This window comes from Odontesthes bonariensis, chromosome 12 (genome assembly GCF_027942865.1).
Source record: "Odontesthes bonariensis isolate fOdoBon6 chromosome 12, fOdoBon6.hap1, whole genome shotgun sequence".
NCBI lineage: Eukaryota > Metazoa > Chordata > Actinopteri > Atheriniformes > Atherinopsidae > Odontesthes > Odontesthes bonariensis.
The window spans coordinates 13,622,120-13,641,980 of record NC_134517.1 but is presented as its reverse complement, the minus strand read 5'-3'; the positions used below and the strand labels follow the sequence as shown (position 1 = coordinate 13,641,980).

General features: G+C 39.9%; 2 protein-coding genes across 2 annotated transcripts in view; one reads left to right on the top strand and one right to left on the bottom strand.

The window, feature by feature from the left end:
• The window catches only part of gpr39 (G protein-coupled receptor 39), a 42,165-nt gene extending 33,237 nt beyond the window's left edge, over positions 1-8,928 (top strand). The window contains exon 2 of the mRNA XM_075479156.1: positions 8,249-8,928. Coding sequence (XP_075335271.1) covers positions 8,249-8,751 — 503 coding nt within the window. The 3' untranslated portion in view covers positions 8,752-8,928. The remainder of the gene's footprint in view (positions 1-8,248) is intronic.
• A 1,541-nt stretch (positions 8,929-10,469) lies between these two features.
• LOC142396426 (ly6/PLAUR domain-containing protein 1-like) overlaps positions 10,470-19,861 on the bottom strand; it is a 29,686-nt gene continuing 20,294 nt past the window's right edge. The window contains exon 3 of the mRNA XM_075479155.1: positions 10,470-12,496. Coding sequence (XP_075335270.1) covers positions 12,255-12,496 — 242 coding nt within the window. The 3' untranslated portion in view covers positions 10,470-12,254. The remainder of the gene's footprint in view (positions 12,497-19,861) is intronic.

Below are 19,861 nucleotides of genomic sequence, written 5' to 3'. Positions count from 1 at the left end.
GGCACTAGGCCCCGTTAAATATAAAACACAATTGTATGCCATATAAATAGTAGGGGGGTCCCTGCTCCAGCTCTCCATCAGTTTGGGGGTCCCTGGCCTGAAAAACGTTGAAGACCCCTGATGTAAACAATGCAAATAGTGAAGCATATGTGAAATGCACACAGATTTATCGGTTGAATTCACAAATATGACACATTTAAATCCTTAAAATGTGTTATTTTTATTAAAATTCTAACAAAACAGCAAACCATATTACAAATATTTTGGTACATCTTTTTATTAGTATTTTTGTGTTTGTTGATCATATTTTTCATGCTAAAAATAAAATATGCAATCTTATTCTCATAAGGTCCTGAATCATAACCCTACCTTGTCACTTGACATTCTTGGTGGCTTCTAGAGGTGTCTTTATCAACCAGTATGACAACAAATTCACATGTGTGGCTGTGCACGCCGGGTTGAGAGGAGGTGTGCTTTTTTGACAGTGGTGTTACAATCCATTTTCTGCCTAACTCCGTAAGGTTTCTTTTTTAATACTCAATAATCAAAGAGAAAATGGGCGTTGAAGTTAATTGCAATTGTCAAATGCCAGCAGCTGCATCATCATTAGTAAATGGTTACAATAGAATTTCATTACATAACTACCGATAGAGGCACTGTTTGTCTTGTGGCTTAGGCCCAGGTTTCATCAGTTTCATCAACTTCTCATAGCAGTTTAATGTTGACTGCTCATCATCTCAGGCTTCAGCGAAAACTCTTTATTGGGAATTGGCCTGTACTAATTATTTACATATACACTTTACTGTTTTCATAAAAATATGTAAAAAGTTGGAACTTTAGTCTCTAGGTATGTATGGAGTTTATTTTGTGTCAATAAGTTTAAAGAAGACTTTTATAAGAGCAAGCAAAATATATCAATTAAAAAACTAAATTTAAAAAAAGTCAAACAAAAAAAACAAATTCAAACAAAAAATACATGATTGCAATTAAAAAAAACTGAAATCGTGTAAAATATTTGCCTTCGCCTCCTTCTCAGTTTTGGTTGTTGTCGTTTTCTTTGATTACGTCTCCAGCTTTCTCGTTTGCGCTCCCTGACTTTTTGTTTGCGGTTTTGACACAAACGTGCCTGGTGGGTGGGCTTTCGACGGGGGCATTCCTATTGGCTTATTTGTGTTTGACGGACAGCTAGGCAAGCGTAAGAAGCAGCTCTGGCCACAGCAGCTACTCTGCTTCTGATTGGTTCTAAAAACGTCAACAACGGCGCGAAGGAATACGATCTCTGAAGAATGGCATAATCGTAAACTATAGACATGTCCTTACCTCGGACTGCATTTTGCCATTCTTCAGAGATCGTATTCCTTCGCGCCGTTGTTGACGTTTTTAGAACCAATCAGAAGCAGAGTAGCTGCTGTGGCCAGAGCTGCTTCGTACGCTTGCTTAGCTGTCCGTCAAACACAAATAAGCCAATAGGAATGCCCCCGTCGAAAGCCCACCCACCAGGCACGTTTGTGTCAAAACCGCACACAAAAAGTCAGGGAGCGCAAACGAGAAAGCTGAGACGTAATCACAGAAAACGACAACAACCAAAACTGAGGAGGAGGCGAAGGCAAATATTTTACACAATTTCAGTTTTTTTTAATTGCAATCATGTATTTTTTGTTTGACTTTTTTAAATTTAGTTTTTGAATTGATATATTTTGCTTGCTCTTATAAAAGTCTTCTTTAAACTTATTGACACAAAATAAACTCCATAGGTATGCCCATTACTTTAGTCTTTAGGTCAATTTAATCTAGTTGAATGAGGTTATTAGAACCCCAACATCATTATCTGTGTGTGTCTGTCCGGTTTTGAGAAGCTCAGGTTTACAATTTTGGGCCAGACTAACATGTTTACATTGTAAAAGTCTGGTTGTGGTTGCAATAACACAATACTTATTTCTTTTTCTAGAGACTGTGCTGTTGCTTTTCGCTAAAGACAAACATTTCAAAAGTGCAATTTTCGCATGAGATCTTTTCGTCACCTCCTGTTTGCATTGTGTAAAAGCCATTTGGCCAAAAACAAACCTGTTATGATGACACCAGTGACTGTGCTAGGCAACCACATGCTCTGGGGTTAATCTTTCCTTACTGCTAATAGGCTCAAGTCACATCAGTAGGTAGACAGACCAAAGCGCTTTCGGCCGATAGTAAAACTGTTTACACATGATGAGACCTGAGTCATGTGGCTGGATTACACTGTGAAAAATAACAACCTGCAAACACTGGAATCTATGCATAAAAAACATGTGTTCACGCGTCCATTAAACATTTACAAGAACATCTGCAATCTGATGATCTCACAGGATTCTTGTTAGCATTTTCCTTAAAACAGTTTGAACATGATTCATTCATTTAATTATGTGCACAGTTTCATTGCATTTCGTCGATAGTTATGACAACATGCTTCTGGGCCAAAATGTTCACTGATTGATATCACCATCCATTAGGCCAGAATAAAAATATATCTCATGTGACTGCTTGCCTTCAACTTGTTCTTTTGGTGTGCAAATATGACACATCTGCCCATATGGATTAAAAATAACCAAGAGGTTTTTCACAATGATTTTAAGTTTATTTTAAAATGAATAGATTAGTATTCACACCTTGCCAGTATTTGATGCTTTTTTGAGACATAAAATACAGCCAATTTAGTGTATTTGGTGGCCCAAGTTTGCAGAAATATTCTAAACCAAACTATGGTCATGTCCTACGTGTTGTCATTTGTATACGTTCTTGTGAATACGGACTCTTGCATCTTTGAAAAAACAGACAGGGGCAGTAGTGATTAAAATCTTATGCTTAAGATAAGCTTCAGCAACAGTCATTGGTCTCATCTTGTACTTAAGTACTTAAAACTTATCCTTACATGTGCATAAATGGGTATATTTTGTTTAAACATGAATTAAAAAAAATACGATTAGTATCATTACCTTTTCTGACAAAAGTTTTCTTTTTTTTTTTACTTTCCTTAAATGACTTTCAGATTGATTATTCTCTCAGCATTTCAAGGACATATGATTAAAAATGAATATGTTTGTATCTGTGTTTTTTGGCAGGAAGTGTTGTCTCAAAGCAGATAAGGCTGTTTGGTCGAAATGTAATTCTCATTAACAACACTGCAGGAAAACTGATAATCACTGGATAAGAGAATGAGGATGCATTAGAATTTCCAGAGAATAACTATATCACTCAGGCATGAAAAACAGATACTGGTAGCTTTGGCACGTTCTGATCATATACAGGTACTAGTAACACTCTTTTCAAACAAGCATTACTTTCAATTAACCTTATAGCAACCAAATGTGTTGGTGTCATGTTTGAATTAGCATGCTTAATTAATTGGATATGATCCTAATTAATTAGGTGTTTTTTAAAAAGCATTTTGCAAAAGCAATCTTACGGGATCAATTCTGTAAATCAACTAGTTAATCTATCGATAATTGTATTGCGGGTAATGCACTGAAACCTCAGCTCCTACTATATACTTAGGGACCGAGCAGTGAAACTGCAAGGACCCTATTGTACCTGTAAGGTTTCTTTTTCTATATTCTTATTCTTTGCAAAAGTTTGAAATTTTGCGAGCACCACCTGCCAGTCGACGACATGAAAGAATCTAAACTTTATCTTTTTGGGAGTCGCTCATTGACTCTGTAGCGCCCCCTACGATGCTTAAAAATGGTCCCCCCATTGGGCTTAGTTTCTCGTAGGACGAAATTCGATACACTCATTCATCATGCCCAGACGTACAAAAAAGTCTTGCCGCCATGGTCCCACATCCACAGGAAGGCGGCCATTTTGGATGGAAGGTAGATTTTCGTGCCATTTTTGACCGATTCCACGCCTTGCATATGATCGAACTTGTCCTACAGATTTAATGCTTCAAGCTTCAAACTTGGCCAGGTTACTCTTAAAGCTGCCGTCGGCAAATTTTTTTTAGTCATATTAGCTTCAACTGTCATGGGATTCTGGAAGTAGAATATTAAATAGGGTGTTTAGGAAAAATCCCGAATTCTGTAGCTCCCTCTAAAGCCTGTAATCGTGCTTGCAAAAATCGAGCGCTCCCGGCTGTTTTTAACCAATCACGTTAGGTTTATTATTGATCTATTATCTGAGCAGAACAGTCACCAACCACGTCTTCCATGCTGAGCGTGAGTCTGCCCCCAGCTTGTGTGCGCGCACCCTGGTGTGAACTCACGTGCACAACCTCGTCCACAGAGGGGGAGGGACCTGAAAGTTGTATCAGTTCGAATTTTCCGACTTTAGACTCGGAATTTTGAAAACCTGCCGACGGCAGCTTTAAGACATGGGGGAAAAAAATCATTGGGCAACTTTTTCAAACCTCAAAGGGCGTGGGCGTGGCGACGCCTCAAAGTTCGATAACTCGCCATCACTCACCACAAAAAAATTAAGTCGCTTATAACTCCCACATACATTATCCAATCTGTCCCAAACTTCATATGTTCAATGCTGGACCCTGCCTGAATGCGCACATATAATTATAGTGACATCCACCAATAGCGCCACCTGCTGGTGGTTGGAAACGTCTTTTTTTTTTTCCACACCTCGCATTTGATCGAACCTCGTACGTAACCTCAACCTCGTACGTATGTAAAGGGTATCGTGTGTGAGTGGAGCAAAATGGCTCAGTGGCGCCCCCTACAATACTTAAAAATGGTCCCCGCATTGGGGTTAGTTTCGCGTGGGACGACGAAATTCAGTACACTCATTCACAATGCCCAGATGCACAAAAAAGTCTCTTGCCGCCATGGTCCCATGTCCACAGAAAGGCGGCCATTTTGGATGGAAAGTGCGTTTTGGTGCCATTTTTGCCCGATTCCACGCCTTGCATTTGATCGAACTCCTCCTACAGATGTAATGGTACAGGCTTCAAACTTGGCCAGGTTACTCTTAAGACATGGGGGGAAAAATTCATTTGAAAAACTTTCCAAACTCTGAACATTTTGGGCGTGGTCAGGCGGTGAAAATCGTGTGATGGCGTTTGTGATTTGAAAGCCTTATCATCATCGCAAGGTCATGAAACTTGGCACACACATCCACCCTGACGACCTCGTACGTATGTAAAGGGTATCATGTGTGGACGGAGCAAAATGGCTCAGTGGCGCCCCCTAGAAATTTTCAAATACCCCTCCGCATTGGGGTTATTATGTGCTCGTACGTACGCAGAGGGTATTGTACGTGTGGGCAGAGCTACACGACAACAACGTCCAGTGCGTGCCCCAATCTCGATCCCGCATACAGCTGCTTGCAGCTTTCTAGTTTGTTTTACATTTTTTATAACAAAGCCTACTTTGGGTAAAAACAATTTATATTCAATGAGTTTGAATGAATTCAAGTAAATAACCAGCTAATGAACCTTTAAATAGAAACCAAAGTGGTTATTTTTAATTGTTTACATAATAAGAATAACAAAAATAGGAATTACAGTTTGCCCTCTGAAATGTTGTGGGGAAAGTAGAGCGCTTGGTTAAATGTGTCAAATTACGTTCTACCACTAAACATGTTTACATGACTCTAGATATATTCTAATCATTGTCTTAGACTGATCAAAACCAAGCTTTTGAATAGCACTTAAACACGTTTCAACTGACATATGAAATTAAGCTTTTATGCAGTACAAGGATACAAAATTTTTTTGTATTGTGATGCAATTTCCTGAGGTTTTAGTAAAAGGTCTGTGACATGCTTTCGTCAAAATACCACTGAGATATAATACAACAGTTCCTATTTAACTAAAAAGGAGCAGTTGTATACATTACTTCCATGGAGTGTGCCTCTTGTGTGATCAAAAACACTCAATAACTTAAAAGGGAAGTTTGTTTTTTTAAACCTGGACCTTATTTCTGGCATAAAATATGTTCACCTACTCACTGATAACAGTTTGGTGAGAGTCGGCGTCCGCTTTGGACACTATTTAGATCATTTAGGGCATTGCCAATACAGCCTGTAAATAAGGCATTATCTGTCTTTATTTCACCAATACTTTAAGACGAATGAATGAATGAACACGTACCATTGCACTGTTAGTTCAGAGCTGCCGTGTTGTTGTTATTGGGGGCTATCGGGGGCTTTCTACACACGCATCTACTGGGATGACTTTCACCAAACTGTAACATCTCCACCTCCACCTCAGTCATGGATTCTTCTGCTTCCACTAGTTTGTCTTCAACCCAATCAGGAGATGCTGCTGTCCCCTTTGCCTCCCCCTCCCACTTTTCTGTTTCTAGAAGTCAGGTGAAGAGGCAGTTGGAGAGACTGAACCGGAACAAGGCTGCAGTTCCAGATGGTGTCAGCCCCCGAGTCCTGAAGGCCTGTGCAGAGCAGCTCTGTGGGATTCTGCAACACCTTTTCAACCTTAGCTTGACCCAAGAGAAGGTACCACTGTTGTGGAAGACATCCTGTCTGGTTCCGGTACCAAAGAAAACTCATCCTTCAGTCATCAATGACTACAGACCTGTTGCCCTGACATCCCACATCATGAAGGTCCTGGAGAGACTCCTGTTGACCCACCTGTGTAAGCAAACCAGCACATATCAGGACCCCCTGCAGTTTGCTTATCGCCATGGAGTTGGAGTTGAAGACGCTATCATACACCTGCTTTAACAAACCCACTGTCATCTGGACAAAGCAGGCAGCACTGTGAGGATCATGTTCTTTGATTTCTCCAGTGCATTTAACACAATTCAGCCTGATCTGCTTCGTCTGAAACTCCAGAAGACTCAGGTGGAGGCCTCAACAATCACCTGGATTAATGACTACCTGACAAACAGACCACAGTTTGTCAGACTGAAGAATTGTGTGTCTAACCAGGTGATCAGCAGCACAGGAGCACCACAGGGGACTGTACTCTCACCATTCCTTTTCACTCTGTACACTTCAGACTTACAGTACAAGTCAGACTCCTGTCATCTACAGAAATATTCAGATGACTCTGCAGTAGTCGGGTGTATCAGAGATGGACAAGAAGCTGAGTACAGAGAGCTGGTGGACAGCTTTGTGGCATGGTGTGGGAACAATCATCTCATCTTGAATGTTAACAAAACAAAGGAGATGATTGTAGATTTCAGGAGAAACAGGGTCAGATCAAACCCTGTTTCCATCATGGGAGAAGAAGTGGGGGTGGTTGAGGAATATAAATACCTTGGTGTTCATGTGGACAACAGACTGGACTGGAGACACAACAGTGAAGCAATCTACAAGAAAGGACAGAGCAGACTGTACTTCTTGAGGAAGCTAAGGTCCTTCAAGGTTTGCAACAAGATGTTGCAGATCTTCTACAAGTCTGTTGTTGAGAGCGTCATTTCCTCTTGCGTCATCTGTTGGGGCAGCAGCATCAGAACCAGGGACCTAAAAAGACTCAACAACCTGATAAGGAAGGCTGGTTCTGTTCTGGGGACGACTGTGGAACCTCTGGAGACAATAATGCAAAGAAGGATTTTGCATAAAATCAAGAGACTTATGGACAACCCTGAACATCCTCTCCATGAGACTGTTATCGGAAAACAGAGTCTCTTCAGTCAAAGGCTTCTTCAGTTTGGATGCAAAACGGACCGCTACAGGAAATCTTTCCTGCCCACAGCCATCAGCATCTATAATAACTCCTTGATTTAATTGAGTTACATCAACATTTAATTTCCCTCTGGGATAAATAAAGTATTTTTGAATTGAATTGAATTATCAGTGAGAGATTATGCCAGAAATAAGGTCCAGGTTTTAAAAAAAAAAAAACAAACGAAATTCCCCTTTAAAGCATATTATTTTACAATAGGGGAACATACAGCACCTATCTAACACCAGTGCACGCTAAACTAATTACTTCACTAACAATTTCTTTCTCAAATATCTATATATTTCCCTTGTCTACATTTTGACCACAGTCAGTTATTATCGACCACCGTAATAGACACAGAAGTTCAGAACTAAAAATAAGATAGGATACAATCTATTTTTTAGTTCTACCAATCTAAAAAAAATGTAGAAAAGGCACTCTGAAAAGTGATGTGAAAACATTTGACGTTTTAAAAATTAGACGTACTATCCTTTGGTATTTTAAACAATGCACATCACAGATATTTCATCAGTACTTTAGGAAGTCATGTCGACATGTGAAAAAGGGCAGAAAAAAGTAGATATCTAAATCTTTCTATGTTTTTTCCGTCTTTTCACTTCGTGTGTTTCTGATATTTCTTAGGTCTCATTGTGGGATCCTTGATGGTGTGCTGGCTTCCGAACCAGATTCGTCGTCTTATGATGGCTGCTTTGCCAAAGTCTGAGTGGACTCCTTCCTACTTCGGGAGCTACATCATCCTCCACCCTGTGGCAGACACCTTCTTCTACCTTAGCTCTGTCCTCAACCCATTCCTCTACAACCTCTCCTCCAGACAGTTCAGGGAGGTGTTTGTCCAGGTTCTGCGGTGCCACCTCACCATTGAACACATCAACAAGCGTACTGTACAGCACTCCCATGCTGAATCGGCACGCTCCCTCCGGCCCTTGCTGCTTAAGTCTCTGCGGCGCAACAAAGCAAGCCACACCACTCTCGGACAAGAGAAAAATGCCACAACCTTTACAACATTTCAGGTGCAAAGTGACTCAGGAGTGGCTTCAAATGATCAGATGTCCAACAGCCTCAATAAAGAGTCAGATTCAGTTCACAAAATACAGAGAGATGTACCATCAGAAACTGAAATATAGTGTGTTGTACATTTTAATTCATCACAGTTATCAACATTTACAAATGGTATTTTGTGCTTTGTCTTCACAAACAAGTATACAAATATTCCTTATAAACTGAACACATTAGAAGTTAGGATTTCCTTCTGATTTCAAACAGATTATGTAAAGCTGAACAGTTGGTGCAATAAAGTTTGATGGAAGAGTGAATTTTTCATAAATTGATGATCCTAAAGCCTAAATTTTGAGTTAAGCATTACAACCTTAAAAGCAGGAACAGAGTACAGACAGTAATTTTAACCACAAATGAAGTGTGGGCCTGTATAGTGTTGTAACTTGTGTTTCACCAGCAGACTCTCAGACACATCACAGGGAGTAACTGGTCAAGGCAGATGGTAGCCTTTCCTGAGTCTGGTTCTGCAAGAGGTTTCTTCCCGTTGAAAGGGAGTTTTTTTTTTTTTTTTTTTTTCTTTCCACCACCGCCTCGTACAGGCTCAGGATAGAGGACTGGATCGAAGAGAAGTTTCAGTGCGATTTGTTGATTTCCTTAGCTTGGCAGCTTTTTATTTATATATATATATATATATATAAATAAATAAATAAAAAAAAAAAAAAGAACCATCTGGATTTAACCAAGCAAATAAGTAAGATCCAACCACTGGAAAATTACTGCAGTTAATAACACGTTTTTGCCTCCAACAAGTTTTTTTTTTTTACTCAAACTGATGTAGGAATAAGCTTCAAATTCAATCACATTTGAATGCTGGACATGTCCTGTTGTTGTGTAAAATACATAACCTGTTGCAGAATGCTCAAATTATTGGTTATTAATTACAGTCTACATCAAGCAAACAAAACAACTAAGGAAAGTACTGAAACTATTAACTTGGAATGATTGGTGGTGAACCATCCTCTAAAGACATTTAGTTGAAGTAAAATCTTCAAGCATCGTGATCGAAAATGATGAATGAGGAAATTTTTGGCAAAATAAAATGAAGGAAAATCAACAGTAGAACTCACGTTGGAAAAGTGAAAGTCGGAGCATTTTAAAATCCACACTGCAAAGAGAACTCAGGGTATTGTGACTAAACAGCTGTGTAGCCCTCAGAAAACCATGTAGCTTATTGTTAGCTTGCTAACTGAAAAAAGTTTACTAAGTTTTTCAGACCACATCTCCTTGGTTGGACCTCAACTAATGCAGTTGCTAAGTACACATACATCTCTTTTACACCACAGTAACACATATGTAGGTTTTCTTTATTCTTTCTTTTCTTTTTTTCTAATGTGAATAAACCAACAAAAGTATGGTAACCTACTATTTATCAGGTTTGCATTTGGGATCCTTTTTTACTGGTGTGTTATGTTTAATGTCATAAACCAGCTGATAAATGAAAACAAAAAATAAAACAGCATAGATGTAAGTAACATTATACATAAATGACTTTTTTGACATCTTTCACTCATCAACTGTCGGGGTAAGGATTGGTGGTGAGGTGAAGGTAGGACACGGATGCGGACTTCAAAAGCAAACTGGGTTTATTTCACAGAAAAACAAAGTACGAACAAAAAGCACGGCTGAGCCGGATTCAAATAACTAACTGTGAAAAACAAACAAAAGGACTTGGCATGGCATGAGATAGAATAAATAAATACTTAGCTTGGGGAACGACGGATATCATGGGAACGACGGATATCATGGGAAGCACAGGTATCATGGCAAGCAACGAAGTAATGCAAACAACGAAGTAAGGTAAGCAGCAACGAAAAGATCCAACAACAAGACAGGGGAGACTGGAAACTAAATAGGGACTGAGTGATTAGTGAGTGGGTGCAGCTGGAGGGGAATGAACAGGTGCAGCGAATGAACTAAGTGAAGGGAGACTAAAACATGGCAGAACTAAAATCTAAGACATGAACTGAAACCAAAATATAACCTAAAACATAAAACTTAAAACATAGTCCCATGGGCGTGACATCAACTAAGTCTAAATGCTGGTCACTCACTACTTGAGCGATGATGGATGGAATTTTGGGCTTACATATCAATGAGTCACCGAAGTTATAGATGATAACGACAAGCCTTCAATTTTTTATTGCCTCCACGCTATTTTTAATAATGGCATTGAACTGGTTAGGGGCTAAAAGGAGTGTGTTATAATGTCATATTTCCATCACCACTTACCATAGTTGGAGCTGGTAAATAATCACGAGTATTTAACCCAACTTTTTGTCCCAGGAATAATGCTGACTGTACCCTTTTCACTGAAGACAAAATCCAATTAGTAATGGATGTTTGTCTTGGGTGCAAGGGAACCATATGAATTTTAGTTTGTGCATACCTTTGAGGCATTATTATTCATAGCGCATTGCTCCATTATAATCCAAATAACAGTGTTTTTATTACCAGCGGTTATTTTGAGGGCATTTTGGTAACTGTTGCTTGGTAAATATCCCACAAATCTTCCAGATTTCATCTCAATAGCTAATCATGTCTGCCTTCATCCTAGAGATGAGTCTTGGGTTATTTTAGTCACAATTGATTTGGGCAATTAAAATCATAAAAATTGTTTGTTTTTGTCAAATCATTTCATGGTTAAGCTTAAGAAAGCAAAGCACTGCATCCGGACTTTGAGGTCCTTAAATGTATAAGAAACCCTGCATTTCAGCAACTCAGTGAACAGAGGCAGCACAATGTATTGTATGTTGAATTATTCATCTATCTATTGCACAATTGTCTTTCAAAGTTACATTATTTGGATTTGGAAAACTTTTTGTAACAGTAGTGCTTTGCGACTAACAAATCGATTGAACTATATCCCCCCAACCTCAAAAGTTTTGTGTCCTATATCGAGCCTGTTATTTTCTTGTAGTTAAAAAGAAAAATTAATAGCTTCAGATCTCCAAGGTGGCAACAGACAGATCTGTTTTTTTCTACCTCAAACTGATTTAATTTTATGTCATTACAGGATGCTGCATTGAACAGCCAGAAAGAGGGTGCATTTGTCAACCTGTTCTCTCAGATCTGTGTACGGTATCTGCATGCAGAATGGCTGTTGAAGCAAATATTTAGGAAAGTCAACATTAACATTGGTATACCTGTAAATTAGCTGAAGAATTAGCTATGATTTCAAGCAATTGTATTCATATGGCATAAATGATGTGTTTATTCTGAAGTTCTTTCCTTGCAAGAATCTGTTTACTTTCTTTTTCTTCTTGATTTTGCAGTGAAAATAAACAAGACTACTTGGGATCAGTAAGTCCAGTAAGTTTGCCACTGTAAATGCTGTTTCATGTCCTATCCTCCACTTCCTATCCTCTGACATGACACATTTTTCTGTTGGAACTCTGGAGACAAGGTGCAACCAAAAGCCAGAAACTCAAACAGAGGTACCGTTTAAAGCTTGCTCACATATATACATCTCCAAGTAATAACGTCTCAGCTTACAGTGCCCAGTTCCAGTTCATAGCATCTCTTCTATCAGTCTGTGAACATTTTCAGGACACATCCTAACCCTGCAGGTCTGTCAGCACAGAATGGAGGACATCAGGAGGAAAATGTTCACAGAAAACATGGGGAGCTGCAGTGGATTCAGGGTGATGGCAGCGGATGACTGGGGCCGTTTCTTCTGCCGTGGTCCATTACACAGGGGGGTATTACAGCAGGTGATGCACACTGAGTTGAGCTTGCCAGTGCAAAACTGTTGGTAGCCAGAGGAAGCAATAAGGCAGGCTCCTGATGAGGCACAGGACTTGCGGTAGTGTATCCCTTAAATAAGGAGAGAAATGGTAGGTATTACGATCACAATGAGATGATTGTTACCTGTGTGTGAGAGTGTGTGTGTGTGTTTATGGGGGAAGAAGGAAGAAGGAACAAGGAGAGAAACAGATGAGTGCATGTTATTGGGGATAAAGAGGATCTATTCTGTCAGCATAGGCACTTCAAATAGAGGTAAACCATGATTTCAACATCTTTTTAAAACGGCTTTAATGCACCTACTGTGGCAAAGTCATTATACTTAACTGTCCTATTTGTTTTGGAAGAAGACAGTCCTTGTAAGTATACAGAGTAACATAACTTGTCTTCACATGTTGCTTTTTGGTAGCTGTTGTTCTCTTTGAGCATTTTTTCAGTTGGGTTAATGCTAAGCAACAAATGACACAGAGGACAGTAAGTCTTAGACCAGTGAATCGTGCTACAACTAGTAAAAATATACATTAAATGGCTGGTCATTAAAACCAGGAGATGCATTAACATAATGAGGGAGCAACTTGAAACCAAAGTCAAAGCTGGAGAATAACAGGCTGCATCTAAACAGAGGGGATAATGGTTTGGTTTATGGGCCTTCCAACAGAAAAATCTATTCTTTTTAATTCAACATTTAATTAAAACTTGTACAATAGTTGGATGTTGGCTTGTTTATTGTAAAAAAATAGACATGAGTAGACAATGATATGGCTTGTAAACATACAGATAATTGCCAAACAACATTTTAGTCATTATTAAAGGGACAAAGTTCATTTTCAAAGCTCTTCTGAAAAGTATCTCAGGAAAGTTGACCCATGTCCAACAGCTATAATCCACATCACAATAGTGAACAGTGTCACTATCCTCAAAAGGATTACCCTAATCAGAAGCCTTGGATGAAAAGAGAGGTCCGCCTATCAGTGAATCTATGTGACATTACTTTTATATCGGGTGATACTCAGACCTAGAGTTCATCCAGGGCTGACCTGAAAAGGGGTATCAAAAAGACCAGGCACTGCCGCAAGTTTAGGATTGAGGAGCCATTCAAAAACAACTCCAACTCCGACCCCGATGCATGTGGCAAGGCATCCAGGCCATAACGGACTACAAAACCATCAACACTACCCCCCAATCCAGCGACGCCTCCTTCCCTGACGAACTTAACAGCTTCTATGCCAGCTTTGACAAGGACAATCAGGAAGTGGCCATCAAGGCTGTACTAAAACTCTCACCTGGACAACACCTATGTGAGAATGCTGTTCATAGACTTCAGTTCAGCATTCAACACCATCATCCCCTCCAAACTGATAACCAAACTCAGTCATCTGGGCATCAACACTTCCCTCAGTAAGTGGATACTGGACTGCCTAACCAACAGGCCCAATCTGTTCCGGTTAGAGAACCACACTTCCTCATCCCTCATATTGAACAATGGTGTTCCACAGGGCTGTGTGCTGAGCCCTATCCTCTACTCCCTCTTCACCTACAACTGCACACGCCAACAACAACCTGGCCCTCAACACTAAGAAGACCAAAGAGCTCATTGTGGACTTCAGGAGGACCAAAGGTGGCACACACACCGTATCAATGGGACAGAGGTTGAGCATGTCGCCAACTTTAAGATCCTGGGTGTCCACATCTCTGAGGACCCTCAACACCTCAACCCTGATCAAGAAGGCTCTTCTTCTTGAGGAAACTGAAGAAGGCCATCTGTCCCCTCAGATTCTGGTGAACTTCTATGGCTGCACCATCGAGAGCATCCTCACCAACTGCATCTTGGTGTGCTATGGCAGTTGCTCGTAAATCATTCCAGGGTGGGGAAACACATCACCGGTTCGTCAGTCCCCAACACTTTGTGTCCAGCACAAAAGATGTCTGTGGAGGGCGCGCAGCATTGTCAAGGATAGCTCTCACCCCAGCCACAGACTGTTTGCCCTCCTCCCCTCTAGGAGGCGCTACAGGGCCCTCTGTTCCAGAACCATTGGGTTCAGAAACAGCTTCTTCCCTGGGGCTGTCACCCTGCAGAACTACACATCACCACGATAGCCCCCCTAACCCCCCTGCACACCTACCTCCAGTGACTGTCCTTCAACCCTCCACCCTGGCCTTGACGGCCATGCACCAACCACTGAACATTTGCACTAAACTGTTTACTGCTGTATTTCATCAATAGTTTAGTCATTTTGACCTATTTATTTACCTTGTCCGTAGTATATCCATTGTACTTATCACATCATGCCTCTTACCTCATTCTGCAACTTTTACTGTATATATGTATATATATATACTGTACATACTGTATATATTCATACTTATATTTATAGTTAGTCACAGTTTATTACCGTTCTTCTCTTACTGCACATGTACACACTCAAAACTTTCTGCTTCTTTACACTTCTGGTTAGATGTTAAACTGCGTTTCGTTGTCTCAGTACTTGTACTCTGTGCAATGACAATAAAGTTGAATCTAATCTAATATAAAGTGTGGATAGGAAGCTGGTGGACTTATAGAGGAAAACCCTCATTAGTAAGATAATTCATACACTTATTTTACTCTGTAACGTCAGTGGTTTACATTAAAGCTCACTGAAACTTGACTCAACTTGTGAGATTACTGGAGTGAGCCTTTAACATTTGGCTGTCATTTCATTTAAAATAAATTTAGACATGGGCACATGACCTTACAATAACCCCAATGGTATTTTATGTGTTTCTCCACCCAAGTGCAACAGCTACAGACAGAGTAACATCTGCAGAACTGCACCTTAATTTAAATTGTTCATCTTCCCATGTCTTATACACTACAAATATCAGTAGAGGTCCCAGAGCTTGTTGAATTTTCAATGGAAACACGGTGTGAAATGGCTTCTCTCTAAGCCTGCTTTAAAACGTGACTCCCAAAGAGGATATATCTAAATCTTTAGCTGTCAAAGTCTTTAACTGTACCCCACACTGAGGATTACAGTCATTTTCTTGTACAGCATAAGGTGGTAGTGTTACAAAGAGCAGGATATTAAAAAAGACAAAAAAGTAACATCTAGAACAAATACAGGTGAAAAAACAAATACATCTCATGGGAATTATTACCTTTTTCATTATATTTAAACAGGCAAACATTTGATCATACAGATAAGGGTGATACAATTAAACACCATTACATGGACAATTAGCTTATGACCTCAGAAGCTAATATTAACCTCCTATAGCCTCCATTAAAAGCAGTTTTGTATAATTGTCCATCAGTATCGGCTTTGAAAGAAAGGGTTGAGGGTTTTGGTTGAATGGGCAGCCAGTTTCAATTCTCCTTGCATTATTTCAATGGAAATCAAATATGCTTTAACGAAGCTATCAAAATAACCCTATTCTCAAAAAAGATCTCCAACTAAAACAGTATATAAGTCGTTTGTTCGTGCGTCTTAGTATGGTTCATACCGCTGACCTGTAAAGTACTCTCTTCTTCTTTGGTGGATTTCCAGTAGGCTGAACATCAGGCAGTCGGAGGAAAATTAGCAATAGTACAAGTGGGAAGTATCACTGACAGATTTTGTGGCTTTTCTGATCTCAGCCACATTAGGCCATTTTTTATTTTTATTCCAGAGATCAGGAGGACAGGCAGCAAAGCCCCCCAGAGGAGCAGGGAGGAGCGGGAAGGGGCGAGGAGAGGCCGAGCAACCCCCCTCAACAAGGTGATTCAAAGTGCTTTACAGATACATTAAAACAGTAGAAATAAAAAGCATGATTTTTAATTTTGTTTAAAATTTTAAACAAAAAAGAAAGAAATAAAGAACAATAGATAAAATCAGATAGAATCAGTAGTTAAAATATGATTAAGTTTTGAAACTCAAACTTCAGATTTGGAGCTTTATTCAAATGCAGCTGAAAATAGGTGTGTCTTCAACCTGGACTTTCAATACACTGAGTGTTAAACAGGCAAACAAGGTGCAACACAGGTGAGCCAGACAACAACAAGCCCTGAACCCAGGCCCAACAGTGGAGAAACCACAACACAAAGACATACTCACACACTCACACAAGCACGAAGACACACACTCACACAGATACACAAACATACACTCACAGGCACGAAGACACACACCCTATAAACCTTCAGACCAGACACCACTCCTTGTGCTTGATCATGTTGGCCTTAGCTTTCTTACCTCAAAGTATTTCACTAATCAGATCAAAGGTTTTTTTTTTCTTTTTACACCTGCTTAGATTTTTTTGCATTCTTCAGAATTCTCTTTCTTCAGCTCTTTAACTCTCACATTTAGACTATTAACAGAGCACACACTTCAGGGTCATCTGAGGTTCCAGAAGTGTACAGCTCTCTTATGTTTGTCTATTCTTTGCCAACCTTGAAAACCTAATTATTGTCATTCATCCAATCTACTTCACCAGAAAACATTTAATAGGTGCATTTGTCCACATGTCCAAAATGTAGCAGTGACTTTACCTGTTTTTTTTTTTTTGTACAGGGCAGTGTTCTGGTGACGTGATGCCAAACTGTATTATTTTATGTATTAATACACGTCTAACATCTTTTTTTTTGTGACTGTGGTGATTATATTGTTCTCTTATTTATTTACATATTTTATTTTGTCCTGGGGGCTGGCTGTTTTTTCTTTGTGGTTTTCAGGTTGGGTGGGGCAGCTTGTAGGAGTGCTCTCTCACCATCCTCACCTGTGGCTGATCACCAATCTGGCACCGGTCATAGCCTGCTCTCCCCTGTGCTGCGGTGCCAGATGATTGTCTTTCTCAGTATAAAATGTATGCCTGCTCTAGCGCACAGCCAGCTATCAGTGTTCTGCTCAGCCTTCGACTGTGCCAGCCAGCAGCCCACCTTCGAGCCTCACCATGCGAGCACCTGAACGGAAATCCCCATGACACGACACCAACTCCCCACAGATCACACACCCAGACACGGAGCCTCCTTCCCCGCCGACCCGTATCCTGGATCCTTTCCTCACTTCCTGGCATAACAACTCTCCCCTCAGTAGATAAAATCCATTTTGTGACACCAAACTTAACTGTCTCTTGTTCGCTTCTGGATCCAGCCTGTTCCTCCCCTAACAGACTGACAGCAAATTAGAAATATAGAATATTGGGTGATGTCCAACCAAGATTGAAGTTGGTTGTCTGACATGACAGTGTGCAGTGTAATGCCACCTTGCTCCCCTTCTACCTCCTTTCAAACACTTTTTTATCATGCAATTGTTGTCCAATAACACATATAATACAATGGTTTCATATAGATAATGATGTAAGTGTGTTAAATTTTTAGGAAAATGTTGTAATATGACATTTTTTGAGTATGCATGACAATTTCATGTTATGCAAAATAAATATTAGAATTTGAAAAGACTTACGTTCGCAAGTAACAGTTGTATAGCCCAGAGAGTCTAGTGATTTTACCATTTTTGAGTGGTTATTGTGAAACTGATAGTTTTGCGCTGTGGACAAATTCAATCAAACAATCAAATATGTGTGTGTTGCTGGAGGCCCGAGAACATGAATTAAATTGCCAAGTTTGAAGGCAAGGCAAGGCAAGGCAAGGCATCTTTATTTATATAGCGGATTTCATACCACAGGCAACTCAGTGTGCTTTACATAAAGACAAGGCATTTAAAAGATAAAAATTAAAACACAGTTAAAAGCAATCAAAGAAGAGGGGGAAAAATAAAAATATAAAAAATAATCATTAATTAATTAATTTAAAAGTGAAGAGTGCAGATAGAATACTTTCAGGTGTCATATGCACAGCTAAATGGAACTGTTTTAAACCTGGATTTAAACATTGTCAGAGTTGAGGCCTGTCTCACATCTTTTGGAAGACTGTTCCAGATTTTAGGAGCATAAAACTGAAACGCAGCCTCACCTTGTTTAGTCCTGACTCTGGGTACCAGCAGGAGACCCCTCCCTGGGGCAGGAGACCCCTCCCTGAGGTTCTCAGAGCCCGAGTTGGTTCATATGGCTCTAACATGTCAGAGATGTACTTTGGCGCTTGACCATGAAGAGACTTGTACACCAGCAGAGCTGTTTTAAAGTCTATTCTCTGAGCGACAGGAAGCCAGTGCAGAGACCTGAGCACTGGACTAATATGGCCGTATTTCCTGGTTCTAGTCAGGACTCGAGCAGCAGCATTCTGGATGTACTGAACTGAAGACATCCAAATGAAGGGAGTCTTCAGTTTGGGTCTTTAACTGTTCTTTTGGGCATGGGACAACATTTGTGTTGTCATTGTTGTTAGGCAACATTAAAACCCAATATATGGTTTCATATATCAAAGGGATGATTCCCATTGTTTTCATTGGGATGGCCCCAGTTCATATAGTTATTAAATTAAACTTTAAGAAAGATATATTGAACAAACTAAGGTTGGCGTCCACTCCTGGTTTGTGGGTTGTGGTTAGGTTGAACAGTAAAAGGAGATATATCTTGGAGAGGAGAGCACAACATTTTGTAAGGGTACACATTCCATAAATGTCAGCCTATAGAGGTTGGATTACATCACAACACCAAATTAAACTTAACAGCCCAATGAGGTTTGGTAGAATGGTCAAGCAGAGTTTCAGAAACTTGTACATTCAGTGCCAAATTATCTTGAATCTGTTCTAGCACCACATTTTGCTTTTATTAGACCCTGGTACCTGTGGTGGATATTCAGGTGTCCCTCTAAACTAAGTCCTTAATCCTTGTGGAAAGTAAAGTGCAGGAGATTGCATGAATGGCTCAAAGCAAAAAAGGAAACTAGTTGCATTTATGCATTTGGCAGATGCTTTTATCCAAAGCAATTTACACTCATATCCCAGTTAGGTAGCGTACCTTCCCTCTTACACACCTTTCATGCAGGGGTCAGGATTCTAACCCTGGTCACCCACATGAAAGGCTGCAACCACTACACTATCCAGTCACTCCAGTTTAGTTTAAACCTGCAAGTTTGGGTTTTTATAATACATGCTCATTTGAAAAAATACCCCTTTAATGAATCTCACGCATGCCAGCATTTGTATGTGGAAACTATAAGATTCACCACTTCAGTCTAAATTATTTTGTTGAGTTCATTTATGGAAAAAAGGGAGACATTTCTTATCTACAATGGAACACTGGGAGAACGAGCAAGTTTTAACGAGAATCAGCACGAGTGCAATATGTCCAAATGTCTGGAGAACCTTTGACTTCTCCTCTAAATAACTCTTTAACCAAATACATCAAGCAATCATGACATGGATTGTACCTTGGAAGCTTTCGCAGCAGTACACAACGGTGATAACACAAACACAAATGTAAACATGAAAATGCATCTTTCTGTGTTTCCCACATGTTAATGTGGGAAATGTCAATGTTTCCCATTACTGATGGACAGGTGTTAGATATGTAAGAAGC